A 24,369-nucleotide genomic window follows, 5' to 3' on the forward strand; every position below is an offset into this window, starting at 1 on the left:
GGAGATTTTTTTTCCATCTCTGGTCTTGGTGGCAGCGAGTGAACCTCACGCACCACCTGCACCTCATTTCTGTCTTCCACTCGCTGGCGTTTGGTCCAGCATATCTGTTTTTGGCTTACTGCTCCGGCATCTTCTCGTCAATCACGACACATTCTGGTATTCTTCTAGTGTTGAACCTCTATTTGAATGTTTGTACTTCGTTTTCTCTTCTGGTATTTGTCTTTTGTTGCTGCTGAGACTCAAAAATTTGGGTTTAAGAAATCTGGGTTCGAGAATTGGTTAAACAGCCGTTGTTCAGTCAAATTTAGACATTCTGGTTATAGATCATTTGTTGCTCGTCAACTCTCTGACATGGTTGAATATTATTTGGTTTGCTGCCCCGTACTTCTAGTTCGCTGATTCTACAACACATTGTGTGTTTCTTCAATCTGGTACACTTATTTGAGAGGAATTGGTGGGTTAGACTTGTTGAACTCCTTTTGTATTCTGAATTACACTAGATATATTTGTCAGAAAAATGACTAAGAAGACAATTCTTGTTTCGGCTGACGAGTATGCAAAATTCTCTCATTTTCAAAAATCACGTAAGGAACCCATTTCAGTTACTGCATTTGCGGAGTCAAGGAAAACATGTCTTTTCTCCTCATCGAATAAATGGGTGATTGATTCAGGTGCCACAAATCACATGACAAGTAATTCTAATATGTTTTCTAGCTTTCAATCACACAAAGCACTTTCTCCTGTGAGTGCTTTCTCCTGTGACAGATAGTAACATTGTGGGATCAGGGACCGTTAAACCAACCTCAACTATCACCTTGTCATCTATATTAAGTCTACCAAAGTTGGCCTTTAATTTTATCTCTGTTAGTAGAATTACCAGAGACCTTAATTATTATATCTCATTCTTTCCCGATCATTATTTGTTTTGTGATCTTATGATAAATCAAGTAATTGGTAAGGGGCATATATTCAACAATCTCTATATTCTTGATGAATGGGAGCCTCGATTTGGTGCCTACTCCTGTGTTGTGTCTCCATTTGAAGCACATTGTCGATTAGGACATCCTTCATTACCTATGTTAAAGAAGCTTTGTCCCCAATTCCAAAATGTTTCTTCCTTAGATTATGGCTCATGCTAATTTGCAAAACACCACCGCATCTCGGCAGATCCAAGGGTTAATAAGCGGGTTGGGTCAGCTTTTGAATTAGTTTATTCTGATGTTTGGGGACCATGTCCTGTTGTTTTCAAAACTGGGCATAAGTATTTTGTTACTTTTGTGGATGATTTCTCTCGAATGACTTGGATTTATTTTATGAAGAGTCGTTCTGAAGTGTTTACTCACTTTTGTGCCTTCCACGCTGAAGTCAAAACTCAATTCAATCCTTCGGTACGTATGCTAAGGAGCGATAATGCCAAAGAATACATGTCAGAATTGTTTAAGTCATTCATGAGACAACACGATATTCTCCATCAACCTTTATGTGTTGATACACCATCTCAAAATGAAGTTGCTGAGAGGAAGAATAGGCATTTACTTGAGACAGCTCGAGCACTTCTGATCCAAATAAAGGTTCTTAAACAGTTTTGGGCAGGTGCAGTCTCTACAACTTGTTTTTTTTATTAATCGAATGCCATCTAGTGTGCTTGTTGGTAACATGCCTTATAGTGTTCTTTTCCCGAACAAGTCTTTCTTTCCGGTGGAACCTAAGGTTTTTAGAAGTACATGTTATGTTCGAGATGGTAGACTATCTATCACCAAGTTGGATCCCAAAGTATTGAAATATGTTTTCCTTAGCTATTCTCGACTTCAGAAGGGATATCAGTGTTATTCTACTGAACTTGGAAAATATTTGGTGTCAACCGATGTGGTATTTTTAGAGAGTACCCCATTTTTCCATGCACCTCCCGTTTCTACTAGACAGTTGGAGGAAGATGAATGGTTAGTCTATCAAGTTACCTACACTTTGAAAGAACAATCAAATGATGTTCCTCCATCTCCCAATTCTTTTATTGAGCACCAATCGTTCTTTTAGAACCTGCTCCGTCTGTGCTAGCAAAACCTCCAATTGTTCAAGTTTACCCGAGGAGGAGAGAGACCAATGAAACATGTTATGTGCCAGTTCTTTCATCATCATATCTTCCGCCATCTGATTCTTTAGAAAACCTTGACCTCCCTATTGCTCTTCACAAAGGTACATGTACTTGCAAATCCACATATCTCATTGCTAATTTTGTTTCCTATGACCACTTATCCTCCGCGTCTAGATCTTTGATTGTCTCTCTAGACCTATCTCTGTACCCAAAACAGTCAATGAGGCTTCGCATCATCCTGGATGATCTGAGGCAATGCTCGATGAAATACATGCCTTAGAGGAAAATCACACGTCGGATTTGGTGGATTTATTGAAGGGAAAGAAATTAGTGGGATGTAAGTGGGTCTTCACCGTTAAAGTCAATCCATATGGTTCTGTGGCCAGACTGGTGGCTAAAGGCTATGCTTAGACTTATGGGGTGGATTATTTAGACACCTTCTCTTCGATGGCCAAACTCACTTTTGTCCGGCTATTCATTTCCCTAGCTGCTTCTGAGAATTGGCCTTTACATCAGTTGGATATCAAGAATGCATTTCTTCATGGTGATCTTCAAGAGAAAGTGTATATGGAGAAACCAATCATCGGAGGCAACTAGAGTGCTTTCATCAAATGATGCATGTGGGCTGAGCCATTCTCATCCCAAGTGGTGCCCCGATTCGGCCTGACCGGTCGGGAAGAGATTTACATAGAGACTGCTGCTATCCGAGAATCTCTTTCTATGTTAGCTAGTGGGGGGAGTAACCACCCAGTTTTGTTGCTCAGGGGAGTATAAAAAAGTTTGTCACTTAAAGAAGTCTTTGTATGGCTTGAAGCAGAGTCCCCGAGCTTGGTTTGGCAAGTTTAGTGAGGTAGTTCAGGTGTTTGGACTAAAAATGAGCAAATGTAATCATTTTGTATTCCACCGACACTTCGTAGCTGGCACTATCCGACTTGTTGTATATGTTGATGACATTGTCATCACAGGAAGTGATTATGCGGGGATCTCTTCTCTCAAGTCTTTCCTGCATACTAGATTTCATACAAAGGACTTGGGTCAGTTGAAGTACTTCTTAGGAGTAGAAGTAAATAGAAGCAAGAAGAGAATTTTTCTATCTCAGAGAAAGTATATTTTTGACTTGCTTACAGACACTGGAAAGTTAGCTGCCAAACCTTGCACTACTCCAATGGTCCTCAATGTGCATCTTATGAAAGATGATGACAATCTTTTTTATGATCCTAAGAGATACATGAGGTTAGTTGGGAAGTTAAATTACTTCACTGTGACTCGTCCGGATATTGCCTTTGCAGTAAGTATTGTTAGCCAATTTATGTCAATGCCTACAGTCAAACATTGGAAAGCTTTAGAACAAATTCTTTGTTACTTGAAATGAGCTCCTGGACGTGGCATGTTGTATGGCAATCATGGTCATACTCGTGTAGAGTGTTTTGCTGATGCTGATTGGGCGGGATCCAAAATTGATAGAAGATTTACAACAGGCTATTGTGTTTTTGTTAGAGGGAACCTAGTATCGTGGAGAAGTAAGAAACAAAGTGTTGTATCTCGATCTAGTGCTGAATCTAAATATAGAGCTATGTCATTATCTACGTGTGAGATCATGTGGATACATCATCTATTATCTGAAATTGGAGTGAAGCACTATACACCAACAAAACTCAATCAGGCTGCTCTTCATATAGCCTCAAATCGGATGTATCATGAAAGTACTAAACACATCAAGGTTGACTATCATTTTATTCGTGAGAAGATTCAGGAAAAACTTATTTCCACAAGCTACGTGAAAACGGGAGAGCAATTAGCTGATTTGTTCACCAAGGCATTGAATGGAACTCGAGTTAGTTATCTTTGTGACAAGCTGGGCATGATCAATATCTTTGCTCCAGCTTGAGGGGAAGTGTTACAAAATATGGTAACAAATCACAGAGTGATTGTAGAATATTACAGAATAATAAGAGTTTTTGTAGAATATTTTCTTTTATTTGTTTTGATTGATTTCCTTTTATAGGATTCCCTATAATTGTATAAATACCTTGTATATTCATAAATAGAAATACAACTTCTTTCATTAGATTACATGGTGTAAATACCAAATCAAAATTTTAAGCTGTGACCAGTACACTGCATGTTTTGACCATCTGAAACTGAAATTTGGGTAAGATCCAACAAGACCAAGACCGTCTGTTTGCTTAATGGCTTCTCTGTTCTCTTGGTGCTTGATCAAAGCTTTAAGCTCCACTAGATGGAGCAGCTGGCACACCTTCTGCAAAACCATTTACAAGTGGTGGCGGGACGCCCCATTTGCCTTCAGATTGCTGGCACACCTTCTGCAAAACCATTTTCAAATGGTGGAGGGACGCCCCATTTGCCTTCAGATTCAAGTGGTTCGGAAACATGAACACTACCATCTGACATACCTCATGCATACTGCGTTGGATCTTCTAGATGTGCTGCAGAAAAATGACAAGGTTATTGAAAGAATTACTTCAAATATCAGAGATGAAATCTGTTTGGTGAATTGACTATGTATCCTGACATTACTTCTTGAGGATATCAGACACATAAATTTACTTATTGGATGGACACGGGGATGCAGAGAAGTTCCAAAAATCAAACGCCTGAAACATAGCATTCCGAGGATATTCCAGTGACGCCAGAAATGTTAATTCTAGCAATCAGATGCCCGCCCCACTTCATTGTAATAACATGATTTTACAAATACATGATTGCAAAATGAAATTCTTTTGAAACATTCATCCCGATTTTTAAAAAAAAGATGGTCTATGCATTAAATGTATGTTATGTTCAAACATAGCCATGCATTGATTGATATCTTTTTACCAATTGCCAAGTTTGAGGGTCCCCCCCCCGTGATGAGTTACAGTTCAAACTTCAGGACTGGATGTTGTTCTGATACCGATTTCACTATTCTAGGTCACGAAAATCTAACAATAAGAAAAATGACGTTTTTTGTCATCAATAGTGGATTGCAGAATATCTTAAATTAAAGCAGTAAACAAGTTAGCAGGCAGCAAAAAATACCTCATACTGGGTGAAAAATAAGCTGAAGGAATAATACCGGCATCGCATATGGAGGTGCCCTGCAGTGAATATGCACACAGTTGCATCCAAGAAACTGGCATGTATCAGCTGGATATCACATGAGAAATTGGGGTTAGCGCGGAACCCACTGTAGAAATAGATATAATGTATTAGTTTTTGAGATCTGACGGCATTTAATAACCAACTGTAGTTCGGGAGAGGACTTACATGCTTTAAACATTTCAACTTTGTTGTTTCATATATTGCAATCTGTGCCTCATGCACAACAAAGAAATGAGTTTGATCCTGATGAAACTGTGCTCTGGTATCTGATTGAGATATCGATCGCCCCGTAGCTGCAAGGATCTAGCCCTCTGCATTTCCCTCCCAACAGTGCTCCATACACAGCTGTACAAAAGCAGATGATGATGATGAATACAAAAGGATAAGAAAGAGCAAAGAGAAATATAAATAATTATCCCTTTAAAGAGTGTCAGAAATGCAGAGTGTAATTTTTTATAGATTAATGATCATTTGAGATGTGGATGTAGGCTTAGCATTAGTTACCAGTAAAAGACATTAAAAATCCAAAAACTAATCATGATTCATGACTGCAGAGAGGAGATTATGCAAAAGGAGATAACCTGCAATATACTTGGCACATCTGTAGGCTATATAGTTTAGATTTTGTTTTCTTCCAAAATGCTTGAAACACTTTCAAAACAACTTCATGTTTGATTATTCAAAATTTTCACCTTTAAAGAGTGTCAGAAATGCAGAGTGAATTTTTTTTTTTTAGATTAATGATCATTTGAGATGTGGATGTGCTTAGCATTTGTTACCAGTAAAAGACATTAAAAATCCAAAAATTAATCATGACTGCAGAGAGATTATGCAAAAGAGATAACCTGCAATATACTCAGCTCATCTGTAGGCTATATAGTTTAGATTTTGGTGTCTTCCAAAATGCTTGAAACACTTTCAAAACAACTACTTCATATCTGATAATTCAAAATTTTCAAAACAACCAGAATTCATTCAGCTTTATTTTGAGCATGGGAGGATCTTATTATTCATCTACCTTTATCATCGTCAAATATGACATGCAGCGAAATTACTTCTAATTCCCATGCCTATTCGATTGGCTCAACATTGAATAGGATGGAGAGTGTATGATGCACTATATGCACAATCTTTGGGAGAAAATAAAGCAATCTATCACACACATATTTTCCAAATTATTGTGAGAATAGTTTTACAAAACACTGAGAAGTAAGTCAAATACTACATGATAGCCAAGCATATAAGTCATTAACCTGAGAATCAGCTCCTGAGGAAACTAGCACATTGAGCAAATGAGAGAAGGCGATGCCAGTTATCCTTTTAGAGTGCCCTTTAAGCTTGCTTTTAACCTTCAACAAGAGATTGGCATCTACTATATAACAACATATGATAACTGGCCCAAAACATGAAATCAGATGACTACCAATAACAACAAAAACTTCGTCTTTATCTTTATCATACCTCATCCAGTCGGACATTATATATCTGGATGGTAGAATTATCCATGCCAATAGCGATGACGTTGTTATCTTGAGGATGGAAGGCAATATAAGTTGCTGCTGGAGGTGGAGGCATGAAAGTTCTCACTCTGCATCCATAAGATAATAATTCAGCACAGGATCTTTGAGTCAAGGGTAGAAATAAAAAGAACACAATCTTGTTATACCTTGAGATCTTTCCACCAGATGTTGATATCACATAGCAAGCATTCTTGGACAAAGCAAAGCAGGAGACAGCTTCCTCATGGTTTGGTTCTTGCACATCATTTGTCATTAAGATGCCACTTGAAGGTTGCCACAGTACTGGTGAAACACTGGTTGTTGCCTAAACAAAGATTGACACAATTCTCAGAATCACTTCCGTACAAAATGGAGGAAAGCCACAATTTTGGTGTCCATTTTACCTTGCCCTCTGAATTGCACTCGTTTCTTAGCCACTTCCAAAGCAGGTGAATAGCATTCGATGCTAATACAGAGATGGCATCACCAGAGTTAGTATATATTAACCTTGATATCTGGAGTAAGCAAATTGAATCATAATCAGAAACTGAGTCATCAAAACTAACACAGTTGAAACAAACCAGGGAAGAAATATTGATAACTAAATAAACTCTCCAGCTAAGCATTATTTCCTAGTAACAGTTCACTGTGAAACTTTCTGTTCAATACCTGATTACAATTTCCCTCACATCCATGTTGTGCAGTCACAGAGATACAACAGCTTCCAAATTGTGGGGCAAGGGGAAGGAACATGGCTAAAATTCAGTAGAAAGCATTTAAGATGTGAACTTGAAATACCAAGCAGACGTTTAGTTACTATTGCTAGTCCAAAGTTGGACACCATTAAAGTTGTCAAATCATTGCGCACAAACATTAGCGGCCTTTTGCTCTGATCTAGACAATCTATAAGGATACAGACAGAAGGATCTCTGAAGGTGCAGAAAATGATACTTGATCATCAACTCTTCTTTACTATAAGTTGAAAAACCTATTAGGGAAAAGAAAAGAGACTAGAACACATAATGTGTAGGTGCTAGACCTCGTTTAGGAGGCCTTAAGCTTTCCATGACGTTCTGAAAGATCACCTTTTTTAAAATTTTAATTTCACTTCAATAGAATCAAGATAGAAAAAAGAGATGTCGCGAAACTAAGACCCCTTCCCTCCCAAACAGGAGGAGAACTCACACTCATATGAAAAGAGAAGCACAACACTGCTGAATCATATGGTTCATTTCCACTAAACTTAACACGAACAGTTTTATTTGCTGATGGCATGTTCTGATGTTACACACCTTGATCATCTCAGATTGTGCACAAAGGTGTTGTGAGAAACATTAAAGTTTCCAACCTTAAAACCTGAAGGAGGACGAGTTATGGCTTAATGTGCATCAACTTGTATGTTCAATGGAAAAGTTTTTTTATCTTATACATGAATTATTCGCTATCAGTAATTCATGAGCTAACAAACACAATTAGATATTTCATGAATCAAGAGACATGGGGATTATACCTTAGTCACTCCAAGAAGCTTCAAGGACCGACACTGTGACGGATCACTAATTACTTTGAGCTTCCATATCTTAAATTTGTCATTAAGCTCTTCATTAATTCGGGGTCTTACATGCCCATATTTACAAAGCCAGTAGGATGCAAAATACATATTAGTAGATGATATTGACATGAAAAGCAGGCAAGACTTCTTAGTGTGTCTTCCACTTTTAAACCTAATGAGTATCTATCTATCTTTTTTTATAAGTAGGAAGTCTCTCAAACTAAATACTGTAAATAGTTACAACAACACACCAGTGCAATTTCACAAAGTGGGATCTGGGGAGGGTAAGATGTGTGCAGACCTTACCCCTATACTTATGGGGATAGAGAGGTTGTTTTCGATAGACCATTGGCTCAAAAGAAAAGTGGAATTCGAAGCATGATTATAAGGAAATAAGGGCTCAAAAAGATACAAAGCAAATAGAGCAACAAATAGTAATAAACGCTAATAACAAAGAAAATATATGATAACGGATAAGGAAATGAAACACAATAAATACTATTGGACAAAAAGACCATAGAAATTGATAAAGAAAAAAAAAGTTACATGATACGCCATTGATGGAGTTAATTCAACAGGTTTAAAGTTCAATTTGGAACCCTAAAGTTGTTGAACTTTAAGCCTATTGAATTAATTCCATGAATGGCATCTCATGTAACTTCTTTTTTCCTTTTCAATTTCTAGGGTTTTCTTGTTTAACACTAATTACTTCATTTCATTACCTTATTTGTAGTCAAATATTTTCTTTGTTAATCAGTATTGTTCTATTTTCTTTGTATCTCTTTTGCTCTCTTATTTCCTTATATAATCATGTTTCAAAATTCACTTTTCTTTTTAACGGATAGTCTATCGGAAACAACCACTCTACCCCATAGAGGTAGTGGTAAGGTATGCATACATTTTATCCTCCGTAGACCCCTCTTTTTGGGATTGCACAGGGTATGTTTGTTGTTGCCGTAACTTTTAAGTTTGAGGCTTCCTACTTATAGAATAAGATAGATAAATAGACACTCATTTTATTTAAAAGTGGAGGATACACAAAGAAATCTTGTCTGATTTTCATATCAATTTCATCTACTAATATGTATTTTACATTCTATTGGCTTTGTAAGACTGGATGCAAGAAATATAACACCCGGATTAATGAAAAAACTAATTCAAGATATGAAAGCTCACTGAAACTAGTGAATCATCACAGTGTAGATCCTTGAAGCTTCAATCTCAGAGTTACTAAGGTAAAATTCCAGGTTTCTAAATTCATGAAATATCTAATTGTAAGTGTTATCTCATTTTCAATACTTGGAAACCTTTCCATTGAGCATATTGATAGCAGATAATACATGTATAAAATGAGATAACATAGCAGAAATACACGTATAAAAGTGAGATAACATAGCAAATAATACATGTATAAAATGAGATAATATAGGAGATAATACATGTATAAAATAATTAAAAGACTCCTCATTGAAGATACCAACTGATGCACATTAAACCATAGCTTGTCCTCCTTCAGGTTCTAGGGTTGGAAATTTCAATGTTTCTCACATCGCCTTTGTGCACAATATGACATGATCAAGTCCCATGGCATTTATCAACAAATGAAACTGCTAGTGTTAAGTTGATTGTAAATGAACCATGTGATCCAACAATGTTGTGTTTATCTTTCCATTCAGGATATGAGTTCTCCTCCTGCTTGGCTCTTAATTTTGTGTTGTCTCTTTTCTCTATCTTGGTCACCGGATGCGATTCTATTAAGGGTAGTGATTACAAACAAAAAAGGGCTGAGAATAAAGCTTTTTGTGGTGAAGGTATGTTTGGTTCACTTGGAATCATGAAATACACAAATTTTTTTGTTGTTGCTTTCTTATCTCTTACGTTTTCTGCTTCTGTTATTTGGTAAAAATGTTTCCTCTTGCTGTTACTTCATCATTTGTAGATTGTATGTCTTCAAGCAATTTTGTTGCATGGTCCATTCACAATCATGACTATTACTAAAAATGTATCACTTTTTTATTTTTGAAACTACTAAAACTGCATCTCATTTTTTAGCTATTTACTTCTTCTTTCTATTTTTTTGCATATTTTTGAGTTAAAGGATTTCTACAAATATCCCTTCATGTTTTCTTGATTCTAAGATTACGAGAAGAGGTAAAAAAAAATCTAAATGTAATTTACTTGTAGGCAGACACCATTTAGACTGTAAAGATATCATTAATTATTGTTTTTTTAATTTCAGTAATTATTAACTATATGTTTATCATAAATTACTAACACTTCTTGCATATGTGTAATATTAACTTGACAACAGTCTATTAAGCATTCATTCTAAGGAAGATATATGTTAGTTAATTTCTGTATTGTTTCTATTATAATTCAACAACTTCTTGATACGTAGAAATAATAAAAAGGAGGCTACAAGTTCATAAAGATAAGGCAAAAACGTGAAATATTCACAACCATAGCCAACGGTCAGTGTTTTGGATGACGAAAGGCAACAAATAGCCAACAAGGGTCTGCCTCACCTAGAGGCAAGGCGAGAGGCTAGGCACTCACCTTTGGGAGTTAAATTTACAAACCATTCCACTGATGCCAACAAAAGAGGCCACCTATCTGCAATTCCAGAATTTGTTTGCTGATGCTACAGATATTGGATTTACTGTAGGCTGCATGATATTATAGCAAAGGACACCTGGTCATGTTTGTGTAAAGAAAAAAAATGGAACTCTAAGATTTAGTTCCAGATCCCCTGGAAGCTAATACCTTCATTGTTTGCCAAAACCTTTATCCCATTTTCATTAGCAGAAACAGGCTAATCGAGAAATGAATCGAATTAGAGGGATAGCCTTGAATAATTAATTTTATTGATATAAAAGGAAAAAGCAGTTAAATATAGTATACAACACCACAATTTTCTCAGTGAAAATCAAAATAAACTTACTGGAAGACGAAGGGATCCATATCCCAGAATTTGATTGAGAAATCATCAACCGCTGCCACAAATCGATTTTTAGTTGTATCAAATTGCACAACACCCATCTATGTTTCCAGAAACCCTAGATTTGCTATTTTTTGAATTGTAAGTAAATAAAAGATTTGGGTAGATGTGATTCTTCCGTCAGTGATGCCATAGATGAAGCCTTCTTCTCTATAACGGAAAAGCTTCATTGTCTGAATTGGTGTTGCGCCGTCATGCTACTTCGGCGGTTCTGGTTCTGGTTCTGGTTTTGGTCAGGTTTCGGCTTCAGTAAGTAGGGTTAAGATATGAAAATATTTCATGAAATGCTACACTTTTGTATCATTTTTGTTGCTGTTGGATGAATATGGATGTATTTTTGTGCTTTATTCTTATTTCACCCCAATTAGACTTTGCTACAAATTACTATATTTATATCATAAATAAAAATAATATATTTTACATATATAAAGAATTTATACCATGTATATATTAGAAATATATATTCATATTTAATAAATATTTTTTTAACAAAAGGTGTTTTTGTCATAATAATTTATACCATGAATATTTCTCTAATTAATTCATATAAAAATATAACAATGATATGAATTTTCTATAAATTATATTTATACCATAAAAATACATGGTATATTTCAGATATAAAAATGTATACCATGTGTATATAGTAAAAAGTAATAATAAATTATATGTAATACTAATATTTTTCTATAAAAAAATACTTTCAAAAGAATAAATTTATACAATGAATATTTATTTCATAAATTTATATTAAAAATATAACTATAATCTAACTTTGCCACTAATTATATTTATACCATGATTATACTTTAGATATGAGAATTGTATATCAAACATATATTACAAATAAAATTCTATGTGTAATAATACTATTAATACTGATTTTACGTGAAAATAAAGAGTGATATTAAAATATTAAAATATATAATAGTTATAGTATAAATAATATGTTAGTTAAAATATTTGAATACATATAGAGAGAGAAATATGTGATAGTCTATTGAAGGTATTTTTTTTTTAATGATTGAAGAAAACTTCTATAGGTTTCTGTAGATTCATAAGCCAAAATTCAAAACTAGCTTTATGTTACTCTAGTAATAATGTCCATTACTGTGCTCCAAGTTTCATAGTTTGTATTATCACATTTGGCTTGAGAGTTGTCTTTTTCTAACAAAATTCTGGCCCACTCTCTATGAGCCAAATCAGAGAATCAAGTGCATTTTTTGTGCAGATAATTGAATTAGCACCATTGTAAGGGTAAAATGATTTAAACAATTACGACTGTCACCAGATATCAAAGAAACAACACATATTGTTGTTCATAATAAGTCGAGGTTGAGGAGATGTCACAGGTCAAAGGGACTCGCCATTAGAAAGCTGAAAGGAAAAATTGTTGGAGAGTACTGAGCTAAATTATGTTCTGTAGCAAATGGATTACCACACACAAAAGCATAACATTGGTGTAAAAACCAAGTCAAAGACACGAGACTGTTTGCTTAGAGGTTTCTTTGTTATGTTGGTGCTTGATCGGAGCCTGAAGCTGCAATAGATGGAGCAGCTGGTACACCTTCTGCAAAGCCATTTTCAAGTGGTGGAGGGACGTCCCATTTGCCTTCAGATTCAAGGGGTTCGAACACCACCATATGACATACCTAATGCAAATTGGTTTAAATCTTCTGGATGTGCTGCAACTACAACTGGGTGGATATTTGAATTGCTGCAAAAATATGACAAGGTTATTGAAAAATTACTTCAACTATCAGAGATGAAATCAGTTTGGTGAATTGACTACGTATCCTGACATTACTTCTTGAGGATATCAGACACATAAATTTACTTATTGTATGCACACGAGGATATGCAGAGAAGTTGCAAAAATCAAACACCTGAAACATAATATTCCGAGGGATACTCCAGTGATGCTAGAAATGTTCATACTGGCAATCAGATGCCCCACTTCATTGTAATAACATGATTGCAAAATGAAATTCTTTTGAAATATTCATGTCAATTTTTTAAAGCAAGATGGTCTAGGATAGTTAATTTTGTAGTCCGCTTGTATGCATTAAATGTATGTTATGTTCAAACATAGCCATGCATTGGTTCATTAAGTGTAATTTTTTATAGATTAATGATCATTTGGGATGTGGATGTAGGCTTAGCATTTGTTACCAGTAAAAGACATTAAAAATCCAAAAACTAATCATGACTGCAGAGAGGAGAAAAGAGATAACCTGCAATATACTCAACTCATCTGTAGGCTATATAGTTTAGATTTTGGTGTCTTCCAAAATGCTGAAACACTTTCAAAACAACTACTTCATATCTGATAGTTCAAAATTTTCAAAACAATCAGAATTCATTCAGCTTTTATTTTGAGCATGGGAGGATCTTATTCTTCATCTACCTTTATCATCATCAAATATGACATGCAGCGAAAATACTTCTAATTCCCATGCCTATTCGATTGGCTTAACATTGAATAGGATGGAGAGTGTATGATGCACTATATGCACAATCTTTGGGAGAAAATAAGCAATCTATCACCACACATATTTTCCAAATTATTGTGAGAATAGTTTTACAAAACACTGAGAAGTAAGTCAAATACTACATGATAGCCAAGCATATAAGTCATTAACCTGAGAATCAGCTCCTGAGGAAACTAGCACATTGAGCAAATGAGAGAAGGCGATGCCAGTTATCCTTTTAGAGTGCCCTTTAAGCTTGCTTTTAACCTTCAACAAGAGATTGACATCTACAATATAACAACATATGGTAACTGGCCCAAAACATGAAATCAGATGACTACCAATAACAACAAAAACTTCGTCTTTATCTTTTATCATACCTCATCCAGTCGGACATTATATATCTGGATGGCAGAATTATCCATGCCAATAGCGATGATGTTGTTATCTTGAGGATGGAAGGCAATATAAGTTGCTGCTGGAGGTGGAGGCATGAAAGTTCTCACTCTCTGCATCCATAAGATAATAATTCGGCACAAGATCTTTGAGTCAAGGGTAGAAATAAAAAGAAGACAATCTTGTTATACCTTGAATGTCATCATGTTGAACAAGGAGATCTTTCCACCAGATGTTGATATCACATAGCAAGCATTCTTGGACAAAGCAAAGCAGGTGACAGCTTCCTCATGGTTTGGTTCTTGCACATCATTTGTCATTAAGATGCCACTTGAAGGTTGCCACAGTACTGGTGAAACACTGGTTGTTGTCTAAACAAAGATTGACACAATTCTCAGAATCACTTCTGTACAAAATGGAGGAAAGCCACAATTTTGGTGTCCATATACCTTGCCCCCTGAATTGCGCTCATTTCTTAGCCACTTCCAAAGCAGGTTAATAGCATTCGATGCTAGTACTAAGATGGCATCACCAGAGTTTGTAAACATTAACCTTGATATCTGGAGTAAGCAAATTGAATCATAATCAGAAACTGAATCATCAAAACTAACACAGTTGAAACAAACCAGGGAAGAAATATTGATAACTAAACAAACTCTCCAGCTAAGCATTATTTCCTAGTAAGAGTTCACTGTGAAATTTTCTGTTCAATGCCTGATTACAATGCCCTCACGTCCATGTTGTGCAGTCACAGAGATACAACAGCTTCCAAATTGTGGGGTAAGGGGAAGGAACATGGCTGCAATTCAGTAGAAAGCACTTAAGATGTGAACTTGAAATACCAAGCAGACGTTTAGTTACTATTGCTAGTCCAAAGTTGGACACAGTTTAAGTTGTCAAATCATTGCGCGGCCTTTTGCTCTGGTCTAGACAATCTATAAGGATAAAGACAGAAGGATCTCTGAAGGTGCAGAAAATGATACTTGATCATCAACTCTTCTTTACTATAAGTTGAAAAACCTATTAGGGAAAAGAAACGAGACTAGAACACATAATGTGTAGGTGCTAGACCTCGTTTAGGAGGCCTTAAGCTTCCCATGACGCTCTGACAGATCACCTTTTTTGAAATTTTAATTTCACTTCAATAGAATCAAACCTAGTGACTTTTATCTCCAAAATTGAAATTGTAATGAATACAAAAATGAATGGTTTCATCGGTTCAATATAGTCATTACATACCAACTTCATCTAAATTTGCTTTATCTTACAATCAATATTTAGACAATGAAGGAAAGAGAAGTAGTTGGCAATATAGAAACTTTCCTGAATAAACTACGAAGGAATGTCATTAAAGTAGTTGTTTTCATTTTCCTCTATGTTAATTCCTATTAGAATTACCATCAAATTGTGTTCACTTGTTTCATATCAATTTCATAGGAAAATGATCAATAATGCCAATTGCAGCCTGCAGGAGAAGTTTCGTGAGATTGAAGAAGTAACAAGAAGAAGAATGAATTGAAGATAAATGAAGGTAGTGATTACAAATAAAAAAGGGCCGAGAATAAAACTTCTTATAGTGAAGGTATTTTTTATTCACTTGGCATCATGAAATACACAATATTTTTGTTATTGCTTTTTTATCCCTTATGTTTCCTACTTTTGTTACTAGGTAAAAATGTTTTCCCCCATTTGTAGCTTGTATGTCCTTTAACCAATTTTGTTGCATGGTCCATTCACAATCACGACCATTACTAATATTGTATCTCTTTTTTTTTTTAAAACTACTAAAACGGTATCTTATTGAGCTATTTACTTTTTTTTAATTTATATTCTTAAAGTTCATAGATTTCTATGTGATATCCCCCCCCTCATGTTTTCTTGATTCTAAGATTAGGAGAAAAGGTAAAAAAAAAAAAATCAATGTAATTTGTTTGTCAGTAGAGATCGTTTAGACTTGTAAAGATATCATTAATTATTGTTTTTAATTTGAATAATTGTTAACTATATGTTTATCATAAATTACTAACACTTCTTTGCATATGTGATTAACTTGACAATGGTTTATTAAGCATTTTAAGGAAGATATATGTTAGTTTAATATCTATAGAGGTAAGGCATGCGTACATAATACCATCCAGAGACCTCACTTTGTGGGATTGCACTGGGTATGTTATTGTTGTTGTAACTTTTAAGTTTGAGGCTTCCTACTTATAGGGTTCCAATCGAACTTTAAGCCTGCTGAATTAATTTCATCAATGGCATCTCATGTAACTTCTTTTTTCCTTTTCAATTTTTAGGGTTTTCTTGTCTAACAATAATTACTTCATTTCATTACCTAATTTGTTATCAAATATTTTCTTTGTTATTCAGTGTTTATTACTATATGTTGTTATATTTGCTTTGTATCTCTTTTGCTCTCTTATTTCCTTATATAATCGTGTTTCAAAATTCACTTTTCTTTTGAACCGACAGTCTATCGGAAACAACATCTCAACCCCATACAGGTAGGGGTAAGGGTATGCATACATTTTATCCTCCGTAGACCCCTCTTTTTGGGATTGCACAAGGTATGTTTGTTGTTGTTGCAACTTTTAAACAACCTCTCTACCCCATACAGGGTTAGTTAAGGGATAGATAGATCTCTACCCCATATATGTAGGGGTAAGGGTATGCATACATTTTATCCTCCGTAGACCCCTCTTTTTGGGATTGCACAAAGTATGTTTGTTGTTGCTGCAACTTTTAAACAACCTTTCTACCCCATATAGGGTTAGTTAAGGGATGGATGGATCACCTCTCTACCCCATACAAGGTTAGTTAAGGGATGGATGGATCACCTCTCTACCCCATACAGGGTTAGTTAAGGGATAGACAAATCTCTACCCCATACAGGTAGGGGTAAGGGTATGCATATATTTTATCCTCCGTAGACCCCTCTTTTTGGGATTGCACAAGGTATGTTTGTTGTTGCTGAACTTTTAAACAACCTCTCTACCCCATACAGGGTTAGTTAATGGATGGATGGATGGATGGATTGGATGGATGGATGGATCCGCCGTTGTCTTTTCTATCGAGGTTACTTGCAATGAGTCGACACTCTGAGATGTCAATAGAGAGAGCAGAAAGGCAAGTCGTGAGTGTTCGAGTTTGTAATCTTGTCAAAGTGGGTTTGACCTCAACTAGGCTACGGGTTGTTATTCTGGTGGATGGATATGGATGGATGGATTCGCCGTTGTCTTTTCTGTCGAGGTTGCTTGCAAGGAGTCGACACTCTGAGATGTTAATAGAGAGAGCAGAAAGGCGAGTCGTGAGTGTTCAAGTCTGTAATCTTGTCAAAGAGGGTTTGACCTCAACTAGGCTACGTACGTACGTACGGATGGAGATGGATGGAGAGAGAGAGACTCATTTTGTACAAAGAAATCTTGTCTAATTTTTATATCAATTTCACCTACTAATATGTATTTTACATTCTATTGGCTTTGTAAGAATGAAGATGCAAGAAATGTAACACCACATATTAATGAAAAACCTAATGACAAATCCAAGATATGGAAGCTCACTGAAATTAGTGAATCATCACAGTGCAGATCCTTGATTCATGAAATATCTAATTGTAAGTGTTATCTCATGTTCAATACTTGGAAACCTTTCCATTGAGCATATTGATAGCAGATAATACATGTATAAAATGAGATAACATAGCTGAAATACACATATAAAGTGAGATAACATAGCAGATAATACATGTATAAAGTGAGATAATATAAGAGATAATACATGTATAAAATGAGATAATAGGACTCTTCATTGAAGATACAAACTGATGCACATTAAGCCATCTCTTGCCCTCCTTCAGGTTTTAGGGTTGGAAATTTCAATGTTTCTCACATTGCCTTTGTGCACAATATGACATGATCAAGTCTCGTGGCATCAGTACATGTTATCAGCAAATGAAACTGCTAGTGTTACGTTGATTGTAAATGAACAATGTGATCCATCAGTGTTGTGCTTATCTTTCCAGCGAGGATATGAGTTCTCCTCCTGCTTGGTAAGGAAGGGCTCTTAATTTTGTGTTGTCTCTTTTCTCTATCCTGGTCACCAGATGTGATTCTATTAAGCGTAGTGATTACAAACAAAAATGGCTGAGAATAAAGCTTTTTGTGGTGAAGGTATGCTTAGTTCACTTGGAATCATGAAATACACAATTTTTTTGTTGTTGCTTTCTTATCTCTTAGGTTTTTTGCTTGTGTTATTTGGTAAAAATGTTTCCTCTTGCTGTTACTTCATCATTTGTAGATTGTATTGTTGCATGGTCCATTCACAATCATGACTATTACTAAAAATGTATCACTTTTTTTTTTTAAACTACTAAAACTGCAGCTCATTTTTTAGTTATTTACTTCATCTTTCTATTTTTTGCATATTCTTGAGTTTAAGGATTTCTACAAATATCCCTTCATGTTTTCTTGATTCTAAGATTACGAGAAGTGGTAAAAAAGATCTCAATGTAATTTACTTGTAGGTAGATACCATTTAGAGTGTAGAGATATCATTAATTATTGTTTTTTTTAATTTCAGTAATTATTAACTATATGTTTATCATATTACTAACACTTCTTGCATATGTGTAATATTAACTTGACAACAGTCTATTAAGCATTCATTCTTCTAAGGAAGATATATGTTATTTTAATTTTTGTATTGTTTCTACTATAATTCAACAACTTCTTGATACGTACGAAATTATAAAAAGGAGGCTACAAGTTCATAAAGATCAGGCAAAAACGTGAAATATTCACAACCATAGCCAACGTTCAGTTTTTTGGATGGCGAAAGGCGACAAAAAGCCAACAAGGGTCTGCCTCACCTAGCAGCAAGGCGAGAGGCTAGGCACACACCTTTTGGAGTGAGGCTAGACACTCACCTTTGGGAGTTAAATTTACAAACCATTCCACTGATGCCAACAAAAGAGGTCACCTATCTGCAATTCCAGAATTTGTTTGCTGATGCTACAGATATTGGATTTACTGTAGGCTGCATGATATTATAGCAAAGGACACCTGGTCATGTTTGTGTAAAGAAAAAAATGGAACCCTAAGATTTAGTTCCAGATGCCCTGGATGTTTGCCAAAACCTTTTCATTAGCAGAAACAGCCTAAATAGAGAAATGAATCGAATTAGAGGGAATAATTTATTCATTGATATAAAAGGAAATAGCAGTTTAATATAGTGTACACAACACCACAATTTTCTCAGTGAACCTCAAAATAAAACTTACTGGAAGACAAAGATGGTCCATATCCCAGAATTTGATTGAGAAATCATCAACCGCTGCCACAAATTGATTTTTAGTTGTATCAAATTGCACAACACCCATCTATGTTTCCAGAAACCCTAGATTTGTGAATTTTTACCATGGATATTTATCTAATTAATTTATATAAAAAAAAATATAACAATGATATATGAATTTTCTATAAATTATATTTATACCATAAAGATACATGGTATATTTCAGATATATAAGCGTATACCATGCATATGTAGTAAAAAATAATAATAAATTATATGTAATACTAATATTTTTCTATAAAAAGTACTTTCAAAATAATAAATTTATCCGATGAATATTTATTTCATAAATTTATATTAAGAATCATATATCATATATATATAAAAGAGAACCTTAGGCTCACCTATGTGGCGCCATCACAAATCAGAATTATCTTTTAATTTATTTATTTCCGAAACTAATCTTCCCCTTCCATGGAAAGTTGTGACATTTATGAAAAGTTTTGACTTCTATGAAAAGATGCGACTTTAATGAAGTGTTGCGACTTTTATGAAAAGACGTAACTTTTATGAAGAGTTGCGACTTTAATGAAGAGTTGCGATTCTTATGAAAAGTTGTGACTTTTATGAAAGGTCGTGACCTTTCCAAATAGTTGTAACCTTTCCGATAAGGCACAATAAACATTTGTTCACACTACCCTTTGTTGTCTATAAATAGAGGGATTTCCTCTCATTTTAAAACAACGAAAATTCTGAGCCTCTTGTTGTTCTTCTTCTTCACAATTAAATATTTGTGTACTTTGCTCTTGTTGAGTGGCTCACTGACACCATTGCTTATGTTACAGATCATGGTATGTATTTTTACGGTCATTAATTTATGATTATGTTATTAAAGAATAAATGATAAGATGTAATAATTTTAATTTTCCTTTACATTATTATTGTTTGTTACTACGTAATCTTGTACATAAGATAATATAGTGTTTTAGTTTTAATGACGGATAAGTTTTAAATATTATTTTATAAATTCCGTGAAGTTAAATTCCCGCTCGAAGCGCGGATAGTTTTACTAGTGTAACAATAATCCAACTTTGCCACTAATTATATTTATACCGTGATATTTTAGATATAAGAATTGTATATCAAGCATGTATTACAAATAAAATTCTATATGTAATAATACTATTAATATTGATTTTACATGAAAATAAAGAGTGATATTAAAATAAAATATTTGAATACATATAGAAAGAGAAATATGTGGCAAGTCTTTTGAAGGTATTTTTGTTTAATGATTGATGAGAATTTCTTTGTATCATCAGTTCATATCACATTTGGCATGAGAGTGAATTGTCTTTTTCTCACAAAATTCTGGCTCATTCTCAATGAGCCAAATCAGAGAATCAAGCTCTTTTTTTGTGCTGATAATTGAATTAGCACCGTTGTAAGGGCAAAATGATTAAAACAATTATGACAGTCACCAGATATAAAAGAAACAACACACATTGTTGTTCATAATAAGTTGAGGTTGAGGAGACGTCACAAGTCAAAGGGACTCGCCCTTAGAAAGCTGAAAGGAAAAATTGTTGGAGGGTACTGAGCTAAATTATGTTCTGTAGCAAATGGATTGCCACACACAAAAGCATAACATTGGTGTAAAAACCAAGTCAAAGAACACAATTTTTTGTGGGGTTACATACACCTCTCATGTTTGACTGGAATTTGGGTAAGATCCAAAAAAACCAAGACACGAGACTGTTTGCTTAGAGGTTTCTTTGTTATGTTGGTGCTTGATCGAAGCCTGAAGCTGCAATAGATGGAGCAGCTGGTACACCTTCTGCAAAGCCATTTTCAAGTGGTGGAGGGACGCCCCATTTGCCTTCAGATTCAAGTGGTTCGAAAACATGAACACCACCATCTGACATACCTAATGCAAATTGGTTTGGATCTTCTGGATGTGCTGCAACTACAACTGGGTGGATATTTGAATTGCTGCAAAAATATGACAAGGTTATTGAAAAATTACTTCAAATATCAGAGATGAAATCAGTTTGGTGAATTGACTACGTATCCTGACATTACCTCTTGAGGATATCAGACACATAAATTTACTTATTGTATGCACACGAGGATATGCAGAGAAGTTGCAAAAATCAAACACCTGAAACATAATATTCCGAGGGATACTCCAGTGATGCTAGAAATGTTCATACTGGCAATCAGATTCCCGCCCCACTTCATTGTAATAACATGATTTTACAAATACATGATTGCAAAGAAATTCTTTTGAAATATTCATGTCAATTTTTTAAAGCAAGATGGTCTAGGATAGTTAATTTTGTAGTCCTCTTGTATGCATTAAATGTACGTTATGTTCAAATGTAGCCATGCATTGGTTCATATCTTTGTACCAATGGCCAAGTTTGTGGGGGGTTTTCACCTTTCCGTGATAAGTAGCAGTTCAGACTTCAGGACTGGATATTGTTCTGATACCAATTTCACTATTCTAGCTCATGAAAGTCTAACTACAAGAAAAATGATGTTTTCTTCTCTTCAATAGTGGATAGCAAAATATCTTAAAAATTAAAGCAGTAAGAGGTTGTTTCGTAGAGTGCATTAGAAAAAATAATGCATGTCTTAGTTTTATGTATTACTAGTACCTTTTTTGATACACTTCCAATATATGTATAACTAATACTACACTCTACTTGGTATTCTGCTAAGTATTACTAATACATAGAAATTCATGGTATTAGCAATGCAAGGGGTTCTAATGCATGCATTCGAATGGTTAAAGACACAATTGTCCCTCAACATTTTCCATGTCCTTTCCACCATATTGATGGAGGGTAATTTTGTAAACAATTTTTTTTAAAAAAATAATGCAATACGTGTTATTTTTAAAGAACCAAACCAAACATTGCATATTAAAAAATCTCAGCATAACTAATGCTTGCATTACTAATGACAACATTATTCTTACACACCCTACCAAACGACTCCTAAATAAGTTAGCTGGCTGCAAAAGATACCTGATACCGGGTGACAGATAAGCAGAAGGAATAATGCAGCATTGCATATGGAGGTTCCCGGCAGTGAATACGCACACAGTTGCATCCAAGAAACTAGCATATATAAGCTGGCTATCACATGAGTATGTGGCATGAGAAATTGGGGCATCACTTTCATGCGGAACCCACTGTAGAAGAAGATATAAAGTATTAGTTGTTGAGATCTGACTGCATTTAATAACCAACTGTAGTCCGGGAGAGGACTAACCTGCTTAAAACATTCCAACTTTGCTGTTTCATATACTGTAATCTGTGCCTCATGCACAACAAGGAAATGAGTTTGATCCTGATGAAACTGCACTCTGGTATCTGATTGAGATATTGATTGCCCCCGTAGCTGCAAGGATTTAGCTCTCTGCATTTCCCACCCAACAGTGCTCCATACACACAGCTGTACAAAAGCAGATGATGTTGATGAATACAAAAGGATAAGAAAGAGCAAAGAGAAATATAAATAATTATCCCTTTAAAGAGTGTCAGAAATGCAGAGTGTAATTTTTTATAGATTAATGATCATTTGAGATGTGGATGTAGGCTTAGCATTAGTTACCAGTAAAAGACATTAAAAATCCAAAAACTAATCATGATTCATGACTGCAGAGAGGAGATTATGCAAAAGGAGATAACCTGCAATATACTTGGCTCATCTGTAGGCAATATAGTTTAGATTTTGTTTTCTTCCAAAACGCTTGAAACACTTTCAAAACAACAACTTCATGTTTGATTATTCAAAATTTTCACCTTTATCATCATCAAATATGACATGCAGTGAAATTACTTCTAATTCCCATGCCTATTTGATTGGCTTAACATTGAATGGGATGGAGAGTGTATGATGCACAATATGCAAAATCGTTGGGAGAGAAAATGCAATCTATTATACACATGTATTTTCCACATTAATTGTGAGAATAGTTTAACAAAACACTGAGAAGTAAGTCAAATACGACATGATAGCCAAGCATAAAATTCATTAACCTGAGAATCAGCTCCTGAGGAAACTAGCACATTGAGCACATGAGAGAAGGCAAGGCCAGTTATCCTTTTAGAGTGGCCTTTAAGCATGCTTTTAACCTTCATCAAGAGACTCACATCTAGTCAATAACAATGTATGGTAACTGGGCCAAGAACATTACATTTTCTGATGACTGACAATAACAACAAAAACTTCTTGTTTATCTTAATCATACCACATCCAGTCGGACATTATATATCTGGATGGTAGAATCATCCATGCCAATAGCGATAATGTTGTTATCTTGAGGATGGAAAACAATATAAGTTGCTGCTGGAGGTGGAGGCATGAAAGATATCACTCTCTGCATCCATAAGATAATAATTCTGCACAGGATCTTTGAGTCAAGGGTAGAAATAAAAAGAAAATCTTGTTATACCTTGAATGCCATCATGTTGAACAAGGACATCCTTCCACCAGATGTTGATATCACATAGGCATCATTCTTGGACAAAGCAAAGCAAGAGACAGCTTCCTCATGGTTTGGTTCGTGCACATCATTTGTCATTAAGATGCCACTTGAAGGTTGCCACAGTTGTGGTGAAACACTGGCTGTGGCCTAAACAAAGATTGACACAATTCTCAGAATCACTTCTGTACAAAATGGAGGAAAGCCATGATTTTTGTGTCCAATTTACCTTGCCCTTTGAATTGCGCTCATTTTTTTGCCACTTCCAAAGCAGGTGAATAGCATTTGATGCTAATGCTAAGATAACATTACCAGAGCTCGTATATATTAAGCTTGATATCTGGAGTAAACAAATTGAATCATAACCAGAAACTGTATCATCAAAACTAATACAGTTAAAACCAGGGAACAAATATTGACAACTAAACAAACTCTCCAGCTAAGTATTGTTTCCTAGTAAGAATTCACTGTC

At 35.0% G+C, this 24,369-nt stretch overlaps 2 protein-coding genes and 1 long non-coding RNA gene across 9 annotated transcripts in view; all 3 read right to left on the bottom strand.

Annotated features, from left to right (window-relative positions):
* Positions 1–4,118: 4,118 nt before the first annotated feature.
* LOC125860184 (protein TOPLESS-like) overlaps positions 4,119–24,369 on the bottom strand; it is a 40,197-nt gene continuing 19,946 nt past the window's right edge. Inside the window, exons 23-26 of one of the 4 annotated variants that reach the window (XM_049540085.1) lie at positions 23,452–23,547; positions 22,682–22,864; positions 22,435–22,601; positions 21,166–21,394 (exon numbers count right to left, since the gene is read on the bottom strand). In XM_049540085.1, coding sequence (XP_049396042.1) covers positions 21,181–21,394; positions 22,435–22,601; positions 22,682–22,864; positions 23,452–23,547 — 660 coding nt within the window. In that variant the 3' untranslated portion in view covers positions 21,166–21,180. Of the gene's footprint in view, positions 4,507–21,165; positions 21,395–22,434; positions 22,602–22,681; positions 22,865–23,451; positions 23,548–24,369 lie in introns of those variants that run through there. The other 3 variants (XM_049540088.1, XM_049540087.1, XM_049540082.1) reach the window with 3 other exon arrangements.
* On the bottom strand, positions 5,083–19,516 carry LOC125860188 (protein TOPLESS-like). Of its 4 annotated transcripts, none has more exons than XM_049540097.1 (7): positions 19,389–19,516; positions 14,560–14,670; positions 14,302–14,481; positions 14,095–14,223; positions 6,448–6,543; positions 5,360–5,541; positions 5,083–5,279 (listed from the first exon to the last, which is right to left on the bottom strand). In XM_049540097.1, exons 1-6 carry the CDS (start codon positions 19,485–19,487, stop codon positions 5,374–5,376), a joined length of 783 nt encoding a protein of 260 aa, XP_049396054.1. In that variant the 5' UTR covers positions 19,488–19,516; the 3' UTR covers positions 5,083–5,279; positions 5,360–5,373. The 4 variants fall into 4 exon arrangements, with proteins under 4 accessions (XP_049396054.1, XP_049396055.1, XP_049396052.1 ...); XM_049540098.1 differs by lacking the exon at positions 19,389–19,516 and adding an exon at positions 19,035–19,057 and having other exon boundaries at positions 5,091–5,279; XM_049540095.1 differs by lacking the exons at positions 6,448–6,543; positions 19,389–19,516 and adding an exon at positions 13,886–13,981 and having other exon boundaries at positions 5,094–5,279; positions 14,560–14,946.
* On the bottom strand, positions 7,007–11,670 carry LOC125860191 (uncharacterized). The gene is made up of 4 exons (XR_007445819.1): positions 11,187–11,670; positions 10,802–10,911; positions 7,098–7,208; positions 7,007–7,018 (listed from the first exon to the last, which is right to left on the bottom strand). It is a non-coding gene; the product is annotated as an uncharacterized LOC125860191 (long non-coding RNA).

This window comes from Solanum stenotomum, chromosome 3 (genome assembly GCF_019186545.1).
Source record: "Solanum stenotomum isolate F172 chromosome 3, ASM1918654v1, whole genome shotgun sequence".
NCBI classification, from domain to species: domain Eukaryota; kingdom Viridiplantae; phylum Streptophyta; class Magnoliopsida; order Solanales; family Solanaceae; genus Solanum; species Solanum stenotomum.

Bases quoted from the DNA above. Each gene is read 5' to 3' on its own strand.
- LOC125860188 (XM_049540095.1), bottom strand. From the start codon at position 14,781: ATGCTTAGCTGGAGAGTTTGTTTAGTTATCAATATTTCTTCCCTGGTT. The intron at 14,482-14,559 runs GTATATGGACAC...ATCTTTGTTTAG, and splicing joins AGCGCAATTCAGGGGGCAAG to ACAACAACCAGTGTTTCACC. The intron at 14,224-14,301 runs GTATAACAAGAT...TTATGGATGCAG, and splicing joins TCAACATGATGACATTCAAG to AGAGTGAGAACTTTCATGCC.